Source organism: Leptodactylus fuscus, chromosome 3 (genome assembly GCF_031893055.1).
Source record: "Leptodactylus fuscus isolate aLepFus1 chromosome 3, aLepFus1.hap2, whole genome shotgun sequence".
In the NCBI taxonomy this organism is placed as follows: Eukaryota; Metazoa; Chordata; class Amphibia; order Anura; family Leptodactylidae; genus Leptodactylus; species Leptodactylus fuscus.
The window spans coordinates 189713017-189739865 of NC_134267.1; the positions used below are offsets into that span (position 1 = coordinate 189713017).

At 40.4% G+C, this 26849-nt stretch overlaps 1 protein-coding gene across 1 annotated transcript in view; it reads right to left on the bottom strand.

Moving 5' to 3' along the window:
• Positions 1 to 26849, bottom strand: part of ARHGEF4 (Rho guanine nucleotide exchange factor 4) — a 119807-nt gene that overhangs the window by 54357 nt on the left and 38601 nt on the right. Inside the window, 3 exon segments of the mRNA XM_075268905.1 lie at positions 4627 to 4762; positions 5898 to 6200; positions 10538 to 13828. Coding sequence (XP_075125006.1) covers positions 4627 to 4762; positions 5898 to 6200; positions 10538 to 13828 — 3730 coding nt within the window.

Genomic DNA, 26849 nt, shown 5'->3' on the forward strand with positions numbered 1-26849 from the left:
TATATTATGTGCACAGAAATTATTATTTCAGTCCCGAGAGATCTGATACAAGAAATAAAAAGCTAAAAGCTGAATCCTATCGATAAAATAATATACTGACAACATGTAACTAATGTAACTCTATTAAGGGATCTATATAAGGGATACATTTGTATGACATAATATGCAGACAAGTTATTTATATACAAAAATGGTTTAACATGAAAACCCACAGATACAATAAAATATCACTAATAGTATAGTAGAGGTAATAATATTAGTCCAGAAGAAGGTGTTGCACATGTAAAGTTCCTTAAGAAGTGGAAAATTACCTCTGCTCCAAAAATTATGGCCAAGAAGTAAACTTTTTTAAGGATGGGCACATCCATTCCTTATCATCTAGTCTGTATTATTCTATACCGCCATACCTTGGCACACAGCTCTATACACTCACTCTCCTACCAGTCGTATTCCTGCCACCTGTTAATATTATTTTCTACGTATGGAACAGAAGAGCAGTCGGGATCCCCATTCAAGCTTTACTATTCCAGTCCATGCACTGCCCACTACAACTTAAGATATAGAAGCAATTCTCCTTACCAGAAGCAGACTGCAGGCTTTCCAGGCTCCAATATCTAGACAGCACCCCTCTCATGCCAGCACCACCCCAACCAAGGCAGCTACTGCTATCCGAATCAGAACCAGAGGAAAGCCCAGAGCTCCCACAACTACTGTACGGGTTCATTGCATCACTTGGGCATTGCTGCTGAGTCCTCATCCGGGCACACAGGCTGGAACAGGAGCCTCTTGTTGCTTCTTGCAGGCTCTTGTACCTGGCAGTGCTGGCTCAATGCTGAGCAGCCTGGCTTTCCTTGCAGAATGCAACCTGACATCATAGGGGGCCTCTAGGGGGGCTCCAGCAATCTCAGGCTCCATCCAACTCCCTAGTTATCCATGGCTCAGTGGCATAAGGGTCTCTTAGCAACTGCTTCTAATATCAAGGACTTAGCAAGGCTTCAGCTTTTAGAAATACATGTCAATCGTCCCATTGTTTTATGGGAATCCTCTCTGAGAAACCCTGCAAAGCCCAGTAGAGATCCTGTGCTGCATCCCATTGATGTAACCAGCAGGATGTCATTGGATTTATCTTCCTATGTGATTCATTTAGTAAACTGGCCGGGGAGATTTATACTCTGACCCAACTTATAAATCAATTACAGACTAATTACTTTATGTTTATTGACACGTGAAGACCCTGTTCACACTTTGCATTTTAATTCAGTTTTTGCATTCAGATTTTTTTTGTTGTCTAGGGCACTTTAAGACCTTGGGATGCCAGTGTCTGTGTATGTGACTTCATATAGGCTCAAGAGTTTTAGTTTTCAGATTGTGAATGAAATGAAAAGAAATCAAAATTGCAGCAAACGCTGACATGTATAATGGACGTAATTCCTCTCCAGACCCACAGGAAAGACATTATGGCAATACATGGAATTTCTGCAACTTTATAGCATGGCTCAGTCATGTGCATTAGGCCTCGAGCTCATAATTCTACTTACATTTCCTTTAGGGTAAGTTCACACAGTTTTTTGGTCAGGGTTTTGGCAGAAATCCGCCTCCAAACCCCGAACCAAAAAATGCCTCACCATTCAAAGTATAAAAAACGCTTCTGAGTCTTTTCCACTAGTATTTTTTTCCGCTAGCGGCAAAAAAGAAGCGAGATGTTCATTCTTTCTTGAAGCCTGAGCGTTTTCCGGCTCACGGCTTCAATGCAAGTCAATGTGAGCTGGTTTTTCCTGCTCACGTTTTTTGGTCAGAAACCTGAAGCGTTTTTGGCAAAAACCTGATCAGGAAGCGCCTAGCGGTTTTTTAAAATATAATTCATGACCACATCCCAAGAGGAAACGGATCAGGAAACTCCTCGTGTGTTTTCCAGTCCGGTTTTGACAATGCCAAAACCCTGACCAAAAAACTCCATGTGAACTTAGCCTTAATGCTCACTGCTACCATTGATTAAAAATCTGCATGCAATTGTGTGCAAAAGTGTGAACAGAGTCCAGGGCCCCATTACCAGTTATAGCACCAAAAAAACACCAGAAACTGTATAATGGAAGCATTTTGAAGAAATGAGTTTAAGGTTGGAGACACGAATGAAAAAAAAAAAGGAATTATACTTCTCCCTTCTGCTACATCCACATGTGCCTCCTTCATATTTCCCATTCCTTTGGAAACTACTTTTGGCTTTGGTTCCAAAAGCTGCGGAGAGTTTTCCAGATGTAAAATATTGATGATAGGATAGGTCTGAGAAATAGGACTCCCGCAGATCAGCTGCAATGAGCGCCACTTCCACTTCAAAGGCCATGTGGCTTCACATTCATCCGTCACAAGTCCTGTTTGCAGCTCAGTTCCATTCAAGTGAAAGGGGCTGAGCTGCAATACCATGCACAGCAGCTATACTGTGTACAGCACTGTGCTTCGTAGTTACTGAGGAGTCCACCTTGACCATATGAAGGCTTTGGTCTCTTCAAACATCAATGGGGCAGCCAGATGTTGGAGCCTGCACTGATCTCATATAGGATAGGCAATTAATATCAAAGTCTTAGAAAACCCTATTTAATAACAATATTTTCAGTGCTTTGTACGCATATTAAAATATTGGTCAAGTAGAGTTACGGCTAATATTATTTTTTTTCTAACAAATGTTCTAGAATTTTGGATCCCAAAAATAACATTATGCAATGATACAGTATATAGCAATGCACTAGGCTTGCTGTCAAAAATTCCCCTACTGTGAAGGACTAGGAACAGAACCTAAACCTTCCAATGTGTTGGATTTCCTTTGACAAAATGACAAAATATAAATGAGGAAAAATCTTGATGCCAGTGCCATATGTCTCTTTCTATCTGTATATTCTTATTATTTTTAACAAGCGCTAAAATCAGAATTGCAAAGAGCTCATCCTCCCCCTGCGCAGAGGGGTGAGTGTCCTTGATGAGATCTCCTCCTCCTCCTCCTCTGCAGTTTATCTTCTATATGCCAAAAGGCTGTGACTGAGATGAATGTCAGCAATGTGGTATGTAAAGTGCTGCCCCTTTAACACAGCAGTCTGCTCTCACTTGTAAGCAGTATACAGGAGCAAGCGCTAATCTCCCACACACCCCAATTACCATGTACATCTGTGGGCTACAGGTATTTCAGTCCTCTTACAAGTAGCCTGAACTGACTGTAATATATGTCAAATATGTAATATTGGCACCATTTAAGGATGCAGAGTAGTTTGGGTAAGTTTTTCATACTTTTATTTTTCTAGTGACATAACCATACAGGGGCTTGTTTTTTGCATGATGAGTTGTAGTTTATGTCTCGGTTCACATCTGCACATGAGTACCTAATCCGCATAAAAAAGTGGTTACCTTAGGAAACCCATGGATCCCATAGACTATAATGGGGTCCGCATGATTTCCGTTCAGCACTTTTCTCTCCATATTTTTCATGTGGAGTTGGGAATGGAATCCCTGTACGGATTAGCAAGCGCAGATGTGAACCGAGTGTCAGTTGGCACCATTCTGGGGTACATATAATGTTTTTGGGGGTCTGTGTCAAACATTAAACATGACATTGTCTGGTGGGTTATCACAATTATGGCGATGGCGATATATATATATTTTTTACGGTTTTCACAGTACGGGATACATAACGCTATTTTTGGATAGTGCAGACTTATATGCATATCATTTAGTTTATAAATTCTAAAGGGGTTTTTAAACTTTTTAAAAACTTTTGTAACCACAAGGGAACTTGAATTTGGGGTCGCTTGATCCCCCGTTCAATGCACTGCATACTTCTGAATTGCCCATAAACTCCCTATGTAAAAAGGTAGCCAAAAGGCAGTCATTGGTAATCTTATCACAGGGGATTCCAGTGCCTGAAAAAGGGGGCAAAGAGCATTTGGTATCTGATTTATTATTCCCATAAGGTTTGGGTTTAAGGCATGTTTTTTGAATGGCCGATGTCCATGAAAACTTTTCATGGACATATATACTTTATTGGACATGTTTTGCCGGCAAAATGGACTAAAACAGTGCTTTAACCTAATTAAATCACTTAGACCACATGCAATTTTCGGGGGACGTGGACAATATGCCACTGTGATTCATTCATGTGTGAATAAGACCTTGCACATAGCTTCTAGCTACCACTGTAGTCACCTAGTTTAACTAAGCAGCATGCTTTTTCTATGTAAGTCAGCATAATGATAAGGAAATCACTCCATTGATAGAGAGGTCAAGCTATAGCAGATACCGCCTGCAGTAATGGGCTCCTGGCAAACAGCTAAATTTGGTGGGGCGAGCCTTGGCCAGCTACTTATGTACTACACAGTTAAAGCGCCAGAAAAGATGCAGTTCTTGGAGCTTCTGGATGAAGAAGGAAAGGTCCTGGTATGGTGATCCCCCACAAGACAACTCCATTAGCAGTACTATCAGAGTGCCCTCATAACAATGCCAGCACAGTGCCCCAACAAACCATAGTGACAACCAAGCTACACCATGTGAACAGTGCCAGCACAGTGCCCCCCTTAGACTGCCCCAGCAATATATCTCCCATAAACAATACACAATTACTAGGTGAGAAATAAATGTACATACTAGGGAATGTGATGCGCCTCACACAGCCCACGAGGTCAAGTCTGGTTGGGGTGCTCTGGGAAAATGAGTGTATCTTCAGTGGTCGAATTCGAAATATATCACACGGTGCAGCAGATCCACTCCTGCTCATTCTTGCCTACACAGAGGAAAGATGGTGAGAAATTGTTGTCAATGTTGGTTATTCTGCCCATCTAGGGTGGATGTCGCCCGTACATAGAATGTTGTATGAGAGATTAGTAACTTAGTCACAACCAGGGTTAGATAAACACGTGGACAAAGTAGAGAAAAACATAAAGGTTATTAGTATTGTAGTGGTTATTAGATGACGACGGAGATGCCAAGTCCGTGGAACCCAAATATATAATCCTGCGTTTTCTAATAAAGGCCGATGGTATAAGGAATACATGGTCAGGTGAAGGTGGCCAAAGCCAAGCTGACAATTGTCCTTGTCTGCCCAGTAGTTTAGCATTGGCTGTCACATTTTGAGAGTTAGCTCACTCTATGTTCTCTGTTCAATGTGATTTGTAAGGTCTTGAAGGTTAATGTGGGACAGTTCCAGATTCTTTCACGCAGTCCTAGAAGTTAGAATTAGTTAGAAGAATAAAATCCATCCTTAGCTTGGGAAAAGATAGAGGCATGGGTAGAGAACATGTATAGGATTGCCATGTTTTCCATGAGAATAGCCTACTAGCTACTTCTTTATGGCTACCATAAAGCTATATGACACCACCACCCATTCCAGAAGCTCTTACTCAAGGTTCATCTCTATATGTCTCTCTCTCTCTATATATATATGAGATGTAACTTGTTGTGCTGCTATTAAATGCTAAAAGAGCTTATTGTGTTTCAGTAATCAAGAAAGATGGAAATAAACCAGTGAGATACCATGTGGCATTTCACTAAAGTATAGCAAATACAAAAAGTAGGAGTAAGAGACAGGTTATGGCTCTCAAGTTGGAGAGATCATAACCCTAGCAATAACATCATAGTATGGATTGTCTCCAGTCCATGGTTACTGCATCTGTATCCATATCCAACCAGCTAAAGAAGCTAATCCACTAGTCTAAAACCACCACTAGCCAAGCCAAACTCAAGAAATACCAAGTTGTATCACTGGAGAGAAGTGAAAACATTGTTCAGTGATGGGATAGGCCATGTTACTAAATCCATTTGAGCTCCCACATCCATAGCAAAGAAGCAGAAGAAGGATTAGAGTGCAAGGAAAGTCCACATAAGACAGCAGAGAGCAGAGCGAGAGGATGGATTCTTACTTGTAACAGATTGTTCACGTGACTCTCCCCTCGGATTGTGCTTTCTGTCTTGTCTACTTGCATCTCCTGCTTTCTCTGATTTACCCATAGGTCATCACAGCTCAGGCTCCTGAAGAGCGATTTAGTATTTTTGGACTCTGAGTCTTTCTCGTGTCCCTCTGATGTCAGCATGGGCAGCGTGGAGATTTTACCTATGTCCACGTTGGGGAATGTGAACACCAGAAACTCAGAGGTCTTCTTCTTCTGAAGGACTTTCTCCCTCTGCGCCTTTAGACTTGTTGTTTGGCTCTGTAGTCTAGTATCCTGTTTGTATCAGTTGTAAGTGAAAGGTATATCAGAAAATACTGACCTGAAATAACTCGTATCCAAATAGTGAATTGATATATGTCAAAAACAAGGTTAGTGTTTGTCTGAGAATAATTCTGATTTTGGCACATGGAGAAGATCCATGGAACTGCCATGTGCAAAACTGCCATAGACCCACGTAAGTTCTCTACAGCCCATGAATAGTGGGTGCTCTGACCTTCCCCAAGCTATGATTGATCGATATCTGATTGACTCGTTGTCTTGTTTTATACACTGCTATCAGAAATCTTTTTAATAAAAATTACAGTTGAAAAAAAAAAAGATATCTGATTGATAGGCATCAGGGCAAAGAAACACTTGAAAGGGATGTCTGGTTATAAAAAAAGCACTTTCAGCATTTTGTTAAGGAGTTAAAGGGGTTTATCAGGCTTATAAGATTGATTGACCTATCCTTAGCATAGGTTATTAATCGAATATGAGTAGGGGTCAGACACCTGGGATCCTCATGGGTCATGGTTATCAGTCACAAGGTCAATTTGTAGCTACTTCGAGTGAATGGGGATGAGCTTCAACAACAATGTATGGAGCTACGCTTGGTTTTTGGTGAATAGGCACAGCAGTCAACCGAATGCTGCAATCCCGGGTGTCGGAGCCCCTCTGATCTTCAATGGATGGCCTATCCTAATACCCCCAAAAAAACAATTTTATTCTGCCTTTCCATTTCTTCTGTTTTACTGTAAATCAGTAATCTCTAGAAATGTTACAGTAGTTATAAGAGAATCCTTCCCATAATTCCTTCCTAACTCTATCATTATTTGCTGGCTTGGCCAACATATTCTAAATTTATATAAAACTAAAAATATTTGTTATTATTCATGGAAGAGAGGCAGAATTGTAAGGGGGTGTTCACACTACAGTTGTTACAATCCATCGACAAAATGTTTACAATGGACATAAATTGATCTGTCAAAAATCTGTTAAAAATTTCATTGATTTCATTGGGATTTGTTCTCCCAAATCTTTTTTCGACAAATCTGTCACAGCGATAATAACGCAGGGTGCGGGACTTTTATTGAAAATAATGGACTTATGACAGATGTTAAATGGGTTGTCCAGGCAAAAATGGACAACCTGTTTAAACCTGTACATGTTTTTTTCATGCACCCTATTATAATGGCCTTACAACGGTAGTGGGAACTTAGTCTTATGGGTTAACCCCTTCCCGCCGATGGCATTTTTTGATTTTCGTTTTTCGTTTTTGACTCCCCTCCTTCTAAACCCCATAACTTTTTTATTTCTCCGCTCCCAGAGTCATATGAGGTCTTAATTTTTGCGGGCCAATTTTTTCTTCATGATGCCACCATTAATTATTCTATATAATGTACTGGGAAGCAGGAAAAAAATTCAGAATGGGGTGGATTTGAAGAAAAAATGCATTTCTGCGACTTTCTTACGGGCTTTGGTTTTACGGCGTTCACTGTGCAGCCAAAATTACATGTCCCCTATATTCTGTGTTTCGGTACGGTTCCAGGGATACCAAATTTATATGGTTTTATTTACATTTTGAACCCTAAAAAAAAATTCCAAAACGGTGTTAAAATTTTTTTTTTCTAAAAGTCGCTATATTCCGACGGCCGTAACTTTTTTATACATAGGTGTACGGGGATGCATAGGGCGTCTTTTTTTGCGGGGCCGGGTGTACTTTTTAGTTCTACCATTTTCGGGAAATGTTATTGCTTTGATCACTTTTTATTCAAATTTTTATCAGAATTAAAACAGTGAAAAAACGGCGGTTTGGCACTTTTGACTATTTTTCCTGCTACGGCGTTTACCGAACAGGAAAAATATTTTTATAGATTTGTAGAGCGGGCGATTTCGGACGCGGGGATACCTAACATGTATATGTTTCACAGTTTTTAACTACTTTTATATTTGTTCTAGGGAAAGGGGGGTGATTTGAACTTTTAATACTTTTTATATTTTTTTATATTTTTTTTTATTTTTTTTTTGCATTTATTAGACCCCCTAGGGGTGTTGAACCCCAGGGGGTCTGATCACTAATGCAATGCATTACAATGCTAATGCATTGCAATGCATTGCAAAAAATCATCATCTCTTTTGCAGGCTGCATAGACCAGCCTGCAAAAGAGAGAATTTGCAGACCGGCTGGGAGCCTTTAACAAGGCTCCTGGCTGTCATGGCAACATGACGTCGGTCCTGGAGCATGCTCCAGGAGCCGGCGATCCCTGCCAAAATGGCGGCGCCCATGCGCCGCCGGGAAAATGGCGCCTCCGGCGCCTTTGACAGCAGCGCCGGAGGGGTTAATGCCTCCGATCGGTCCGGGGACCGATCGGAGGCATTAGAGCCGGTTGTCTACTGCTTAAAGCAGTAGACACCCGGCGGCTATGATGGCCGCCCGGCTCCCGGGCGGTCGCCATAGTTACAGACCCGACACGCGCCGTACTATTACGGCGCATGTCGGGAAGGGGTTAAATTCTTCACTAACAGAAACAGCTCCACTCTTGCACACAGGCTATAACTGGTACAACACTTTACTAAAATGGGGCTGAGCTGCAAATATCAGTCAAAACCTATATTTAACAGTGTTGCTGATTCTTAAAAAAAAAGACCATTCTGTTATCTGATGTAACCCCTTTAGGTGATTTACAAAAATGAATACAAAATGAGATTTGTACAATAACATGTATTATATGTAGATATATATCCCATCATCATACTGCAAAACACTGCAAGAAACCTGAATAGGACGTAAGACAATAAATATGGAGAAGATATCTTTATCCTCAAAATGCTTTGATTTTAATAATGAGGGCTAAAGGATTCTGAGACATCTGCACTCACAGATTGTATGTGAAATAATACATGATGGTCTATGATAGGAAGTGATAAGCGAGTAAGTGAAATACCACAAAGGCCTCAGATGTCTGCACATTCTCAGAAACTCCTACAACACTCCTTTTCTCCACCGGGTGTTGCCGCTAAAACTTTTTGGCCTCTTCCGCCATCTGCTGGCAGTTACAGTGATGATCCGAAAACTGACAACCGTTTTTAAGTCAGCTCTGAAGCATGTAGAGAAAAATTACCAAGTTCTTGAAAGGTACCAAGCATTTGCAATATTAGAAATGTAAACCTAAAACGTATTGTAAAATGACCGAAATCTTTAAAGGTAACCTGTTACCATGAAATTCTGTATAGTCTACCAAAGGCATGTTATAGAGCAGGAGGAGCTGAACAGATTGATGTATAGGTTTGGGGAAACATTCAGTATAACTTGTATTTTTTCACTCATTTTGCAGTTTTTTGTATAGTTAGGAGTCCAATGGTTGCTCTAGTCAAAAGAACAGAAATTTCAATGGCTAAAATAAAAGTTATACTGAATATTTTGCCACAATAACCATACCTTCCAATTGCCCTGAATTCAGGGAGAAAGCACCACATTTTAAGTTGGCGGCATGGGCAGGTCCCAGGTTCAACTAATCTCTGTCCTACGTACACTGATGAGTTGAGTACATGGGTGAGGCCTGGGGGCCATGCGTTGTCTGCTTCACCGTACACCCCTGTCTCTCTTGTTGGCAGCATGGAAACAGGCAGGGAAGATGTAGTCACGTCACTATAAGAGGCTAAGGAGAGCTCCAGGGAATAGGGTGAGGTATTAGTTTTCGTGGGGACCACAAGGGAAGGGGACATTATAATGTTGGTGCTACATGAAGGAGGAAATTATACTGGGGGGCGGCCACATAAAGGGGAACATTATAATGTGGGGCCACATGAAGAGAGACATTACAATGTGGGGCATTGCAATGTGCGGGCTACATGGAAGGAAATATTATACTGTGGGGGCCACCTGGATGGTGACATTTTACTGTTTGGGGGGGTATAATACTGTGGGGGCCATAGTAAGTGGGCCATTATACTTTGGGATCTCAATAAGGGGGCATTATTACATTGTAGGGCCATAATGAAGGGACATTATACTGTGTGGAGGCCACAAAGGGATATGAGTGGGAATGGCCAGACCAGTAGGAGTGTGGTAGGAGATAAGACATAATACCCAGCTATGAGGATTCTATATATTATAATATACATAGATAGATAGATAGATAGATAGATAGATAGATAGATAGATAGACTTAGCTCATCCTGTATATAACATGCTGACTGAGGGTCAGACACCATATTCTTCCTGTTTTCAGACATATGCTTATATAGATCTGGAATAACGGAATCCACAGCCAGCAAATTGTGCTATATAATGGATTCCACACATAATAATATATGGATGCTGTAGAAAGAATGTAATAGACTGTACTTACATCTTCCTTAAGTATGTCACTAGTTGAGGAAGCTGTGTATATGCTGGCCTGGGACTGACTGCTGATGCCACTGTCCTCCTTCAGAGCCTCATTCTCAAAGGAATTCATCATCCATGGCTTAAATATCATGGATTCATCTGTTGAGTCTAAATAACCATCCAATGGAGAACAGTTTCCTAAAGAAGTCATGGAGGTGGCACTGGTCCTGGAATTTCGAAGGCTTTTGCGCTGATAGTTAGGCCATTGACTTTGCGGTTTTGGACTCATGGGTCGACAAGGCATTGAGTTAAGGTCAGAATTGGAGAAGATGTTTGCATGGGATGTTCCAGATGATTGTCTCATTATTGAAGGCTCATTGGAATAAAAATTTTTACAGTTCGTAGACTGATCAAATGAATTCCTTGCATGTACAACAGCACCACACCTAGAAGAACTTCTGATATCATCAGCCACAGGTTCTGGTGAGGTGGGCACTAGATGGTTGTCCTTGAAATCTCTCATATCCACGGGAGAACTGGTGAGCAGGTCTGGGACCACCGATGAATGGTTCTCACTGTATGTATCAATCTTTTCTTTCGAGTCCTTCCTTGGTTTGTTTGGGTTAATAACATGTGGGGATAATGTTACTACACTAAGTCTTTTCATTGAGTCTCTCTCCTTGTTCTTTCGTAAGGCTCTCCATGACATTTGGTGAGGTCTGATCTTTTTCCTTTCGTCTTTGGTGACGGGCTCCACATTTTGAGCTGTGGTTTCTTTTTCTAGGTTTTTAAAATCAAAAAGACTTGAGAATGACTTATGGGCCCAAGATAATCTTTCTTTTAACCGTTTGCTTTCTGTGTTTTTATTACTGTTTTTCATATCGTCTAACTGGGCCTTGGGAAGATCTTGGTTGTTGGATGGGTTGGATGGTACATCTGGGTCCTCTGGCTCAGGCATTTTAGCTTGTGGAACATTATTTCTGAGCCGGGTAAAATTGTCTATGTCAATCCTCCCCGATCCTGAAGCTTTTCTCATACTCCTGTTGTAGAGGAAGCTGCTTTCACACAAGTCATCATCGGACAGGTCTGAAGATTGCTCATCCTTATACAGTTTAGCTATCTCTCTGCTTATAAGTGGAGGTTTAAGACCGTGTGAGTGATTGTTTTCTATATTTTCTGTAATTTCATTTTCATCATCTACATTTGTGTCACTTTTTGATTGGGTTTCCTTATTGCTTTCTGTAGGAACCTCTAAAATTGGTGGCAATCCTGAAGATCTGTCACTGGAATCCAAAATTGTGCTTTCTTCCATATTTTGGTTAGTACCATTAACATCTTTACATTGTTCACAGTCTTCATTTTCAGTGCAATTATTGATGCTACAGTAGGTGCTATCAGTATCTACATCCATTACCCCCATGTCCATGTTTTCTGTGTTATCTTCAGAAGAATCGTGTATATGATCTAAGATGTTCTCCGTTTTACCTTCTACCTTTTGTAAACTGTCATATTCTATGTCATCATCATCCTCATCTGAGAAGCTGAATGCTTGATGCTCCGAGCTATCTGTACTATCTTCGCTCTGGTCTTCATCCAACGTTTTGACAGAATCTGACAAATCAGTTTGTTCCACATTGGATTCTTCATCTAAATCACATAAATTGTAAGATTCCATATTGTTCATCTCTAAAGCCAGACTATCGCTTACTTCTTGATGTGTTCTTTCACAATCAGGAATTTCTGGCTCCTTGTCCTGCTTGTGAGAACTTTCTTGAACTTGACTTGTTTCAATGGCCATATGATCAGTAGGCATTTCAAGTGAGGCTTTCATATTTAGGTTTGCTTCTGTAGAGATATTTTCTGGGGTATCATCACTACAATTTACATTGACTACATCTTTCTGAATAAGTGTGTCTTCTTCTAAATCATCACTACTGATCTCCTGAATAGGTATTTCACTGTTTTCAGGTGAGTCATGTGATTGGTCAGAATTAGGCTCTTCTACAAAATGGCCTTCATTGGGTTTGTTCTTTGTTGCTTGAGCATCTTTCCGTTCTATGGATATTATAATAAGACCAGGTTTGTTAGAAGAATCATTGGCGATATCTGACTCCCGAGGTGAAGCCTCTTTGATGGTCACATGGTCCGGTGTGGGATCATCTACTGTACAGTTTTTTGCCTCATTTATATTGTAGTCAGGCACATTTGGCTTTATGTCTGGTTTTGCTATATAATTGCTTTTATTTGCTTCTGTGGAGTTTAATATAACTAGAAAGCGACTTTCTCTGTCTTTACACAGGTTGGATTCTGAAGATCCACATCTTATGTCTGTGCTATGATCAAGTGAATTATTGCGCTGGTTTCGGACTGGATTAAATCCATTAAGTACCTTGGTTGGTTCCCAATGTTGATGAGAGCTGTGACCCCAGTCTTCTTGATAAAGACTTGACTCATCAACTTGAGTTGTTATTTCTGATGGAGTCCTCATTAAATCTCCATTGGAGTGATCTGTACTAGTAGAAGTTGTGTCCAAATTTAGACTTTCTTTAGAGAATGGCTTTCGTACTGTTCTTATCTCGCCCCTATGTGCAGTGCCATTGTGGTTTTGAATGCTAAAATGAATATTAGGCAAACTTTGGTGAGAGGCAACAATAGTTGTGTCCGACTTTGCACAAGTCAAGCAACCTTCGGACTGGGAGATGGCATTGACTCTCCGTTTAGTATTTGTCCTTATTTCTGTAGAAACCACCAAACCTTTAGGGGACTCCTCAATTACTGTCACGTTGTGCTGCAGCCCATCGAAAGTCACATTATTATTCTCTGTATCTGACGAGAAATTTACATCAGGAGCAAAGAGAGTCTTCTTGTTTTCCTCCACAGTATGTAAGTTACTTTGCTCAGATGTGAGGTTTTTGGGAGAAGACGGGAGTTGTGTTTGTAAACAGGATGAGGCCTCGGTCTGATCTTCTTGGCCGTGTGCGATTTCTTTTGAGAAGTGTGTGTTGTTTGAATAAATGCCACCTCGGAGTTTAGTAAAATCTGAATACACAGATTCCTCCTTGTCTAATAAAATACAATCTGTCCTTCTGTTCAGTTCATCTGTCGCATCACTAGAATCAGAGTCAATGTCGGAGATGCTTTCAAATACTTCACTTTTTAGTTCAGAGGGACTGTCGCTGAAGTACGATCTAGTTTCAAAGTAATCTTCATCTTGGTCTGGATTAAAAGACCCAAACTCAAGTGTGGACTGGTCAGCGCTGGTGTCTTCATGAAATTCTACTTTGTTTTCCGTGTCTTCATTTAGTTCTGGGGTCTGTAATGATAAATAGGTTTAAGGCAAGGAAAGCAACACAACATACAATCAAGAAACCTAAGTCACTATATTTACTATATTACTAAGCATCTCTTTTATAGGAGAGCGCGCTTAAAGGTATTTTCCAGGGCTTAAATATTGAATATTTATATATTGTTGTAGAGGTCTGACACATTTATTGGTCACATGGCCATTTGGCATCTCAGTCCCATTCAAATGAATGGGGCTGAGCTGCAATACCAAGAACAGTCACTATGAAATGTACAGCACTGTGCTATGGTATGCAATGGAGAGTCTGCAGCCCTTGTCCAAATGTTGTGTCCTTTTGTCCGATTGCACCCCTACCATTTCTGATATTAATGGTTTAAGGTGTCATTGATAACTTAATCATAAAAAACTCTGGGTATTTCAGTTTCCTCCCAAACTCCAAAGTCATACTGATAGGGAATGTAGATTGTGAGCTCTATATGGGACAGTGACTGACTATGTCTGTAAAGTGCTGTGGAATATGATGGCGCTATACAAGTAAGCATAAAAAAAAAAATCTGCTGTAATCTTTAATCCCCTCTTTTTTTGACTCATTGATACTGTGGCCTGATGAAGACGCTAGTTCAGCATCGATACATGTTGTCTTTGTGTATTTGAATCGAATAATAAAAAAAACATACATAACAGCTGTCTGTGTATCTGTACCAACCAAGCAGCACGCACAAGTCCCAGATTTTTTATCTAAAATTATTCCAAATCTTTTGACAGCAGTTTCCTCCACTTTCTTCATTCAGCCATAGACAGCTATCTAATACATATGGCACCGGCTTAAATACACAGCACTATTGGGTGTACAGTGACAAAATCATAGGGGTCACACTTCTGGAGACTTCAGCCCAATAACAATGTTTTATCATTGTCATTCTTGTGACATCATGAACGTAACAAATCGTCTGGGTAATACTATTGTCCAAAGATCAGGAGAGCCATTTTCATCATGGCAGTTTTTATTTTTCAGTTATTGAACAAACTAGACACGAGAATGAATTGACCAGTCACATATTGAATACGTAATGCATTCCAGCATTTTATAACCGCGGCGCTCATGGTTATGTAATGGCCCTAATCGTACTTAGGATTTTACAATCTAAACACTTTGACTAATCCAATGTAAGGATCAATTGTTTTCTCCTCTTCTTACCAGTGATACATAACAACCAGATCTTGATAAGTACCATAAGTTGTCTAAAGTGGAAATTTGCTCACCTCTCGACTTCCTAATTCGTCAAAACTTACATAGTCCATTGACTAAGAGAACAATACTCTACTGTCACTATGAATATGCCATATAACATTAAAAAAAACACCAGTCACTCAAATTTTTTCAAATTCTAACTTTTTTATATTCTCTGTTACTTCTGAAGAGTGTAAGAAAATTGGGTGATATACTACCGTACTTGTCAGTCACTCAGCATTACAAGGAAAAGATATAAATAAGACATTAATAAATACAAGGTGACAATTCATTGACTACCATTTAAAGGGGTTGTCCAGTCAGTAAAGAAAAAAAAAAAAAGTACGACAGGCTCACAATACTGTAAAAAAAAAAATAAAAAAAAATTTTGTCTTTGCCTTCCCTATCCCCTGCCACTCCCATTCTATTGCTCCCATCTCCATACACAGGTAAAGAATGCTCAGCCAATCACTTGCTGCGGCATTGACCTGCTTACATGATAGTGGCAAGGATTAGTGGCTATGGCTAGGGGCTATGAAGTGAATATGAGTACGAATATTAGTATGGAGTGACTATGAAGAGAGTAATTTTTTCAAAACATTCCGTATTATCTTTGTTTTTCAGTTTTGCTGGACAAACCCTTTAAATAATGCTATTGGGTATATACTAGTATTCTGTTTCAATGAACAGCATCACCTTATGGCCACAGCTTTTCAATCAGAGTTGGAATCATAGATTTGGAGTTGGAGCCAGTTTGGGGTGGAGTTTGGAAAAAGGTGCCAATTCCAACTCTGGTTTCAAAATAGAATAGTTAATTATTTTAACAAGGATGATACAATTATTAATATTATGTAATTAATTAAATGCCTATTTATGTTCATAGAATTTCAATCACCGTCTTTATAATGAATTGGGGGACGTTTACTGCTTCTGATTGGCCATGGCTTTCATCCATTTATAAAGGAGTAAGAGATGGAACAAGAGTCGGAGTCAGGCTGTGGATAAATAGAGGATCAGAGTCGGTAGTTTGGCCTAGTGACTTCATAGCCTTGCTTATGACCCTATTCTATTAATGTATTGGAAATAAATGACCAGTCATGTGCAGCTTCCTATGGCCACAGCAATTGATCATTGAGAGGCCCACAATTAGCCAATCACCAGTAAGAGGCTACTAGACAGGGGTCCTCTAACCAGATGGCTTGATCGACAGACCCTCAAAGTCATATACTTCTGATTCTGTATGCTGCAAGTGAGTTCTGTCCTGATAATATTGATTGTACTTCTATATATCACCAAGATAATCTATGCCACTGTATATAGAATACACTCCTATCAGTTCCTGTCCAGTGAAGCTCACAGTCTAATTTTCTTGTCTGCGGTACACATACTCCAACATACTCCTTGGTCTCTTTCACAACTAGCCATTTAATCTGCATGAAGGCCAGATTTTATGTTGACAATAGAATGCTGGACATCTCCTTCATCTTGGATATGATTTAATCTACAGTTGACCCACCATACATCACCATAAGGTTCATCCATGGTGCTGTCACTGCCGTATGGATGACAAAACAGAGCAGTCTTACTATTGAGTGAAACTTACTTTAGACGCTGTTCACATTCCCTTTTTGTGGTATGAGTCCTTTGTGTGAGAAAAGGGAATTACGAATGGTCATTGTTATTTGTCATTGAACCTGACAATTACACCACTATTGACATACAATAGTATCCAATATTAGAAATGATCTACCAGGCACTACACTTTTTGTATAAATGCCAATGGAACCAGTCACTGGAATATTCTGTAACTACTAGACCCAGCAGCTTTGAAGTTATCTTTTATCATATAATCTCCAGTTTGTTGTGCTTATCTGAACATTCAGACGTCTTCCAGGAGATTCTTCGCTGAGGAATCCTAGAGTCTGTGTCTGAACTTGTACCAGGAACATGCCAGCCCACATCTTATATGATGACACCTTTCGTGTTTAGTTGCAGTTCTGTGTTCCTCGCCTTACAGTATGTATACTAGTTTATGAGAACCTATGCAGTCTTATATACTGGAAGACGTTCGTAGTTATTGAACTATGAGAGTTCAGATGCAGTTCTTGAAGCCAAAAGTAGGTGTGGATAGGGTGAGAACCTATAAATGGCAGATATTACGTGTATTTTTACAGTCTGCTCCTGGTTTTGGTTTCATAAAATGCATCAAACAATCTGAACGTGTATCATTCATTTTGTAACTAGTCCTGGGTTTGGTAAAGAAAAAATGCAGTAAAATCTGCAACAAAAAAGCACCTGTTCTGCAGTGTGGGGCCTAAGGCTAAGGCCCCACGTTGCGGAAACACACCTTTTTTTTTGCAGATTTTGCTGCGGTTTTTTGAGCCAAAGTCAAGAAAAAAAGCTTCATTTCCGCAACGTTGGGCTCCAGCCTAAATGTTTTTTCTGGACTTTTTGAAGATATGCTGAGGCCTGACACCTGCAGATCAGTTGTTTGAGGGCCATGTGACATCACACTCATCAGTCACAAGATCTGATTGCAGCTCAGTCCCATTCCAGGGACTGAGCTGAGCTGCAATACTAAGCACAGCAGCTGCACAAATGTACTGTGCTGGGCTTGGTAAGTACTGAAGAAGCTGCACTGCTCACACAAACACTGAAGCCTTTTCAAACAGCTGCTCGGCTGAGGGCCTAGGTGTCAGACCCCTGCTGCACCATTATGGACAGTTCATCAATCAATATTTCCTAGAAAACACCTTTAATGGTTGTTTGTCACACTCTTTTATCTAGGCAGCGTCAGGTTTTTCTGCCAGTACTACGGGCAGCTTAGTAGGACAATTGGCAGGGGCTCTTGAATGTTGTAGATGGGGGCCATGTTGCAGAATAAGGCCCGAGAGCTTCTAGGCCTCAATCATCCAAACTTTCTGTTAGCAAGACTGTCTTTGTTGCCCCTAGCAGCCAGTCACAGATCAGCTTTTTCCAATGTCAGGGACTTGTGTCTGAATGTTTTTGTGAAATGTATTTGCTGTCATTTCCTGGTAATAGTTGGTGACGTAGCATTGGAGTTAGTACATTAATTCATACATGCATATACATGGAACATTTCGCATACAGCACAGTCCCCAGCCCATTGTGACTCATGATAGCATTTATTACCTTGGTGCTACCAAACAAAGACAAACAGAGTTATGTATCACAGAGATTGGGAAGAAATTGCCTAATTCTCAATTTTCCTTATAGCATTGTCATAGTCTCCAATGTATAGTATTTCCAGCAGATAAAGACGTCAATGCCAAGGCCAAAGATTCAATTATTTTGTAATGTTTACTTGTTCTTTATACATTGTATATGCTTCAATTTTGTCATAATGTGTTACGTCAAGTTAATATACTATGTACTATATACCACGTACAATGTCAGACTGGGATTCCTTAGGCCTTTCAGACAAAGCCTTTGTCTATACAAAATGCTTTTTATTGCTTTATTATCTTATCATCATCGATGATGTCTAATAGATTAAACCAACCCATAAGAAGTAGACCCTAGTGTTATACAATAGGGTACAAAGTTACCTTCAATTGAAACTGGACCTTTGTCACTCTTGTATGTATCAGAGCCTAGGCCCAACAGGGAAATTGCTGGTACTTTAGTGGGCAAGTTCAACCCTGTAACACCTGCCAAGATCAGAACTTGAGAAGTGTCCTAAGGCTAGGCACAGGCCAAGTCATAATGCAATGATCTAGTTCATGAACGTGCTAGTGGAGGATAACATATGAATGAGTGAACCTAAGGAGTTCCAACCATGTTAAAGCGTCATGCTACACGGACCAGGGAATAGACCTCTGAAGTCACGTGGAGTAGCAGCCTTAATAACCTTTCACATGGGGCAATGATCACCCAAAATATCGTTGATATAAATGTTCCCCATGTAAACTTGTGAAACAATCGAACAATGAATGATCATTCGTCATTGATCATATCTATTATGATGACATGAAAATCATTATTTGTGGTAAGACATCCCATTGTGTGATTGGAATATGATGCCAATAATATTGGGAACTGTATGACGGGGTAGAATAAACAGTCATATGAAGATCATTCCTTAGAAAAAACAACCATTGCAACAAATACATGAAAATAAATGAGCACCGATCGACTTTTTACTGTATGTGACCAATTTTCACTATCCAGGTAAAAGAACGTGGTTGTACAAACCTTATATACAGACACATCCAGATCCCTTAATATAAGTCAACCACCACAGAGTAAACAGCGCTTTATAGTCCCAGATCTGGATTAAATGAATCCCTCCCTCTCTTTGGTCAGCCATAATTCTTTAATATGCAGTTTCTAGATCCCTGTACAAATAGAAGCATTCTGGAAAAGCCACAACATAATCGCACTACAAATACTAGTACACATAGAGTATCCCTGATAGGATGCAGCAGTATTTACATTGCCTGGTGTGTGGCCAGCGGCCAGGTTATCTAATATAGGGATTATGTAGAATATTAGTAATAAATACACAAACTCAGGAGACATGCCATATACTGTACCTGGTCTCTGCTGCGATCCTTGGTGCCGCCTGTACAGGAGCAGCCAGAAGTGTCTTACTCTCTAAATGTATGGAGAAACACGAGACAGCTATTGTGCACGGCGCTGTACTCTGTCATTACGGAGACGTCTACTGTACCGGTTTGACAAGTTTTAGGCACAGTTATAACTGGCTGTTTAAATATTGCTAAAAACAAAGCACTCGACTCTTGTAACTCCCACATTTTGTATACATGCATTGTAACTTCTTATAAATAGGAAAGTCACACTGCATGTAGATACATATACAAACTGTCCATAATGTACATCACAATCCCTCCACCCATAGACAAATAACCCCCGAGCATCACGCAGGTTTATTCCTATTTACTAGGGGGATTTTCATTTGTTATTGCTCTGTCTGCAAACACTGACATTCCTAGTGCAAGGAATGACGACAACACTGAAGGGGGAGACATGTTCTAAAAATGATAGAGGTAAATAAAGGCAGTGTACATAGAAGAGGCAAAGCTTAGCAAGAAACAAAATGACACCCCTCTGACTGACACTGTATAGTAGAAAGAGGCATTCTGGCCGTTCACCTGGTTCTTATACTTTAATGGAGAACTTTGTAAGGCGTTAGTAGAAAGAGGATGAGTCCCACTACATGGCCCCATAGCAGTCACTGGGCATTTATGGAACAGGAAACTTAGTGGCTAATTTTCAGTCTACAAAGTCACCACTAGTGAAATGAAGAATTACATTTTCCATATTGACTTCAATGAACTATCCATGTAATGCATGGTCATGCTGGGTCCTCCAATGCCAGAGATGCTCTTTATAGCATAAAGATCCAGAGATGAATTTGGGTGTCCTAAGCAGGCTACTCTTCTCTAATAATGCCTGGTTCACATCTGTGTTTGGTAATCCGATTGGGGAGTCCGCATGGGGACCCCCTAACGGAATACCGAATACATTGACAAACGGTGAGCAGTGAAAGCAAACAAACTCCCTAGACTATAATAGGGTCCATGTGCTTTCCGCGCGGTGTCCGCATGAGTCATCACAAAGTACTTTTCTGTCCGCGTGGAAAGCACTCGGACCCATTATAGTCTATAAGTTACGTGTGCTCTCATAAGCTCTCCGCTTGCCAATGCGTTCGGTATTCCGTTCGGGGTGGGGGTGTCCCCATGCGGACTCCTCAAATGGATTACCAAACGTTGATGTGAACCAGGCAAAACACAGATTTCCCTATGAGGTATCTTCAAAAGGTTTTCTGAACCAGACAATTCACTTAATTTCTTTTTCTTTTATTTTTTGTTTTGCTTACTTATATAGCGCCTTCATATTCCGCAGCACTTTACAGACATCTTTGGTCACTGTCCCCTATAAAGCTCACAATCTATAGTCAGTATGTCTTTGAAGTGTGGGAGAAAACCGGAGTACCGGAGGAGAACCAAGGAGAACATACAAACTCCACGCAGATGTCCATGGCTGGATCTGTCTTGTAGCATAGTCAAAGTGAATGTTTAGTGTTCCCTAAAAGTCGGGGTCATTGGGCTTTTTGCTCTCAATGTCCCCCAACCCATCCCCACTACTTTTGATTGATGGCTCTACCATTCTCCCAGATGGAAATCTTCACTGGATGGACTTTCTGACATGTCATCTCCACTCTCATGAATATGTTGGTTTGAGTGGTGACCTGACAAGAGATCTATGCATGTAAGTATGAAAGTACCCTGACATCCCGAGTACATAGTTACATTACTGTGTACATTAAGCTGAATAAAGTTGTGTATTAATGATCATATTTAATATCTATTGATGTATATATTGTGTAAAGGGTCTGTCTGGTGTCTGATATTTTTTGCTATAGTTGTGACTGAAATTGCTCTTAAAACATTCTGTGATGCAAAATATGAGACGAGTGTGTCCTAGACATATGGTATAAAAGTGCAGAGAATTGTGAAGAATATTCTATTAGCTACCAGCACTATGTTGGCAGCCATAGCTCAGGCTGCACATGGTCCGAGCAGATGGAAAGGACCAACTGCTTCCAGTGCTTCAGACTCCAGGCATAAATACTAACTCGCTATCATTTTATTCATACTAAACCCATTTTTACTCAACTTGTCTCCTTATGTAAAATAAAAGTAAAGTGATCCTAAATTTTGCGCTCAGTATGGAAGATTGTTAGCCAGGTACATTGATATTGTCAAGGCCATAACTATACAAGGTATAGAGGTTATGGTTCCTAGGCTCTTCATCCTTTTGGGACACATAACCTCTCTATGCCACATGTATGGAGACCAATACTATAAATTATGCATTTAGGGCTTTGCTGAAGATTTTGTAATGGGGTACAAGAGCTTCAAGGCATGTCTCTGAGAATTGTGATAGGATCGCTGTATAGGAATTTCCATATTGTTTTATGATGTAAGAGTTAGGACATCAGGTCAATGTATATATAAAGACAAAGCCATAAAGTTTGCAAATATGTAGGGTATATTATAATAGACTAGATACATGCTGTGCTTGTAATACATCCTTGACTTGTCCCTATTGCCAAGGAATTCACAATATAAAAATAATGGCAGACACTTGCAATGTGACTCAGACGCGATGCCTTCATGATTACCCATAGCGATGGCATTTTATGTACATAGTTGACCTATATCTAGTCCAGTAATCCCTGAGACACACTCACATTGTTGCCAAGGTTAATTTTGGAAAGTGCTTTTATTAAAGAGCACATCCCATCAAAGTACTTCTTCTCAAGTTGCCCTCTTCTGCCACTTTGTTAAGGGCTCCATGCAGGCATGTGCACCATTCAAGAGTCAGTTTAAGTCCAATAGTTGCTTATCTAACAAAACACAAGTAAAAAATACTGCAGAAAAAAAAACGCAGCGAAAACGCATTGTGTTTTTATTCCTGCAGTAGTTTTGAGTATTTGGTGCCTTTTTATCTGCATTTTTATCTTCATCGAGAAGTCGCTTGTGATTCCGCATCTAAAATGAACATACTGAGTTTTTCAAAAATGCACACGTTGTTGAAAAAGTATTTTCATGCAGCTCTTTTTTCCATAATGTGTGGATTAGATTAACCAAAATCTCATTTCACTTGCTGGTACTGTAAAATGCAGCATTTTTTTTCCACTGCATTTCTGCAACGTGGGGCCTTAGCCTTTGCGTGATATTACATAGGCCAGGGGCGTAACTACCGTGGTAGCAGCGGTAAAGCTGCTACAGGGCCTGGGATATTAGGGGGCCGACGGCAGCCACTAACACTGCAGATTTTTTTTTTATTAGTCCAGTAACTCCACCAGGTAACGGGCCCCCATTTACTTACCAATCCTGGCTCCTGCTCACGGCCGCCAGCGCTTCTTTTTTGGTGGCTGTGAGCAGGAGCTGGGCTTGGTAAGTGAGGCCGTGGGCCCACGAACCCCAAAAACATTATCATTATACTCGGAGGTTCTTCTCAGATCCCCGAATATAAAGATTGGAGGGCCAGGGGAGGTGAGGTAACATAAAAAACACTATCACTTACCGCTCCTGGCTCCGGCAGGTTTATGGGCCTACTTGGTGATGTCACAGACGTCACATGGGCCAAGGTCTGCATCCTTATGTAGAGCAACGCAAGCCCCGGCTCAAGTGACATCTCTTCTATCATTGAAGATGGCCGACATCATCAGGGAGTGTGCGCCAGAGCCAGGGAGAGGTAAGAAACTGTGGGGTTTTTTTTTGTTTGTATCCTCCCCTGCTTTGAAAAGCATTATAATTGTTCATGGTGGTCCACAAAGGGCACAAAACTGTGTGCAGGGGCCACTATGGTGCATAATACTGTGTGCAGGGGCCACTATGGGGCATAATACTGTGTGAAGGGGCCACTATGGGGCATAATACTGTGTGCAGGAATGCGGGTAGGGGGGAGGTTGGTTGATTGGGGTCTTTGGGGGGGCCCATGTCAAAAGTTTGCCAGTGACTTAAGCTGATGTTCAGGTAGGACATGCCCTGACTGATGATATTTGTATTGACTGGCACTAGTTTGTATTGTCGTATTACACTACTATCACATTGTCCCCCCATTTAGGTGCACTGGTTATCGTCACCGCATCACCTCAGTTAGTCGGCTGATCAGCAGCATAATTACACAGGGCAATAGGGTAAATTTAGGATAAAGCATTCCTATGACTTCTTATTTCCCATAAATGGCCCAATAATTCATATGTAAGTGTGCACTGCGAGCATGCAGCACAACAAAGATGATAGATAGATAGATAGATAGATAGATAGATAGATAGATAGATAGATAGATAGATAGATAGTACCTTTAATGTGCATATCTCTCATGCATATGTATATATATATATATATATATATATATATATATATATTTTAGAATCTATTTGGAAAAATCGTGGCATTCCCCTTTACATGTCATATTTAAGATTTATCATCCCCTTGAAGTTTCATGGAGGCATCATACAGATCTATATATCTATCTATCTATCTATCTATCTATCTATCTATCTATCTATCTATCTATCTATCTATATGCTTTAAAGTGGCAGGCAGCTCCTTTAATAGATAATTTCTAGTACACCTTGACTATATCTTTGGGACGGACTTCATTACATGCGTCACTTTGTGCACTTGAGTGATTTGATGAACTTCTGAGCTGTCACATAAGACGCACCTTCTAGTATCCATACACCTGTAAGGTATAAATGTCATCTGCAGAAAAGTACGTATTACCGGCACCTACAGAGCACCTGTAATAGACTGTCAGAAAATGGCCACGGGCAGGGTGCTCATCTAGTAACGCCTCTGAAGAATGCATCACATTGACACAAACCTTTTTGTTATAATTTTGCTTATAAATTGAATTTCCATGTGACTTCTAGAAAATTCATATTCTCAAATGAAAATCTATTTCCTAGAATACAGCCGCCATTATATCTCCCCAACTAGTCTAGACTCCTAAGTGTCCTTTGTGAAGACTAAGAGAGCTGTAAGGGGGGGGGGGGTCATATTAGATTTCAGCTCACCCACTTATCCCACAAATATAATTTTAGCAGAATAAAACTTAGAGATGCTAATCCAATGCACCTTCAGCAGCTCTCAGGTGATAGCTATTCCTCCTGACTCCTCCGAGTGTGCAGGTGTTTTCAGAATGGAAAGGAGAGTAAGTTGTTACCAGACAAAGGGACAAAGGAATTCAATGTGCACCAATCTTTCTTCGTTCTATCATCTGTTGGGATAGGTTTGGGACCACTAGATACACATGATAGTTGGCCACTTTTGCGGAAGTTCTATAGACAATTCCCTTATGGGCATGTGATTTATGATTGCCTGTGATACATGTTATGGCCGTGGCTGATTGAATTGTATAGCGTTGTCTAGTGACTCTGTATATCTGTTATGGACGTGGCTGATCTAATTGTGTAGATTTGTCTGTGTAATGGTACAGGTAAACCTAAATCCTGTAATCTGAGAAAAGGAATGTAAGGTTGTGGAGACAGAACACTCCTCTGATCTGAAGATCATCCTAACAATGCAGCTGAAGTGAGGGCAGGTTTATGCTTATACATGGCTGGTGGCTACATCATCTTACAGTATATTCATTGTATGTGACAGCAGTGCTGACAGGTATCTTCTAATATGTGTCCTGCTGTGTAAAGGAGCAAAAACCCTAACATTGATGAGACCCTCGAGAGATGAAGATCTGAAACCTTGGGAAGATAACTCCAAGACACAATAATAGGATCCTTGAACAAAGAAGGATTACAGTCATGGAGATCTGGTGGATGACCAGGGAATCATAAATCATATATTGGCTAGACAATTCTGGTTCTGGCTCATGTGCGGGACAGCAATGTTTTTCTGCAGTAACCTTTCTATAGATCTCTCTCGTGACATAGTTATGATAAAACCAGACAGAATAATTCTCTAGAATGAAGAATCAGCCTTATAGGGTATGCCCATGTCATATAGTCATGGCATGTAGGTAGGATATGCTATCACTGACTCATGTTACCCCAATAATCTTGAGAATGATGGAGCCTCAGGGCTCCAGTAAGGAGGGAAAATGTAAATAAGAGTCAATTAACAAACTTTGTAACATGACATGGGGTTCAGAGGTAGCAGTCAGTACTGGCCCTGGATCCTCAGGAGCCCGGGGGACAAGGTAAGCCTCCGAGCCAAAACATAATTGCTCTTTAAAGGGGATGTCCACAATTTATGTTACTATTATTTTGAACAGCAATAGGAGGAAGGTATAAAGGCCGGCCCCTGCACAGATCAGCTGCATGGAGGTTCATCCAGTCTCTGTAATATACAGTGAATGGAGTTGGAAGTAGTTGGCTCTTTGCCCCATGTGTGATTTAATAGCAATGTGTGATTTATCTATGGTAGTAGTAAGAAGATTGGATCATGTCACAGACTGAACTCTGAATGCAATTTAGGGTATGCCTGCTCCTAAACTTTCATTCCATGGAACAGGTTCTGATGAGGAATGAGGTACACCCTTGGTGAATAAGGGAATTGATGCCTGAGGAACTTGCAATTAAATTGATATGAATGGCGAGCCAGTGCTTAAAATCATCAGACATGAATAAAAATGAGGGAGACATTTGAGGGTTGGGGGTGCTGTATATAGCGCTGGTTTTAAGGTTGTGTGACCTATGCGAGGGTCGCTTCCCTGACTAGTATATGCCTTTGCTCCTGATCCTGAGGAAGGACAGAAGGCCATGTAAAGTGAAGCAGTCATGGATTGGTAATCTGTACATGTACATAAGTGATTGGGTCCAAATATGGTTCCCTTCTGTTGCATTTTTGAGGTCCTGCGTTATTAGGGGCATTTTATTATGTAACAATCTGTACCTACTGTAGGATCCTCTAATACTACGGTAGTCTAAAATGACAGTATGTGAATTGTGTGCTACCATGGTTTATATTACATATATACATATGCGGTGACGTCCTCTTACCTGCTAACAGCACAGCATGATTGTGCAAACAGAATCGCTTTGCTTTCCGTGCATAGAATAAAAATATATAAAATAACCAATCTATTGTAAATGTATAAAAATATGCAAAACATTTACAGAGTGTTAACAGCAAAGTAAACACAGTGGTATAGAAAAGAGCAAGGGCTGGGAGTCTTCAGACTGAGAATGTGGATTTAATCCCTGCTTTAGACCTACGACCTGAAAGCTATTCTTCACCAAATAGATTACGTGAAGCACAAAATAAATATGTAATCCGA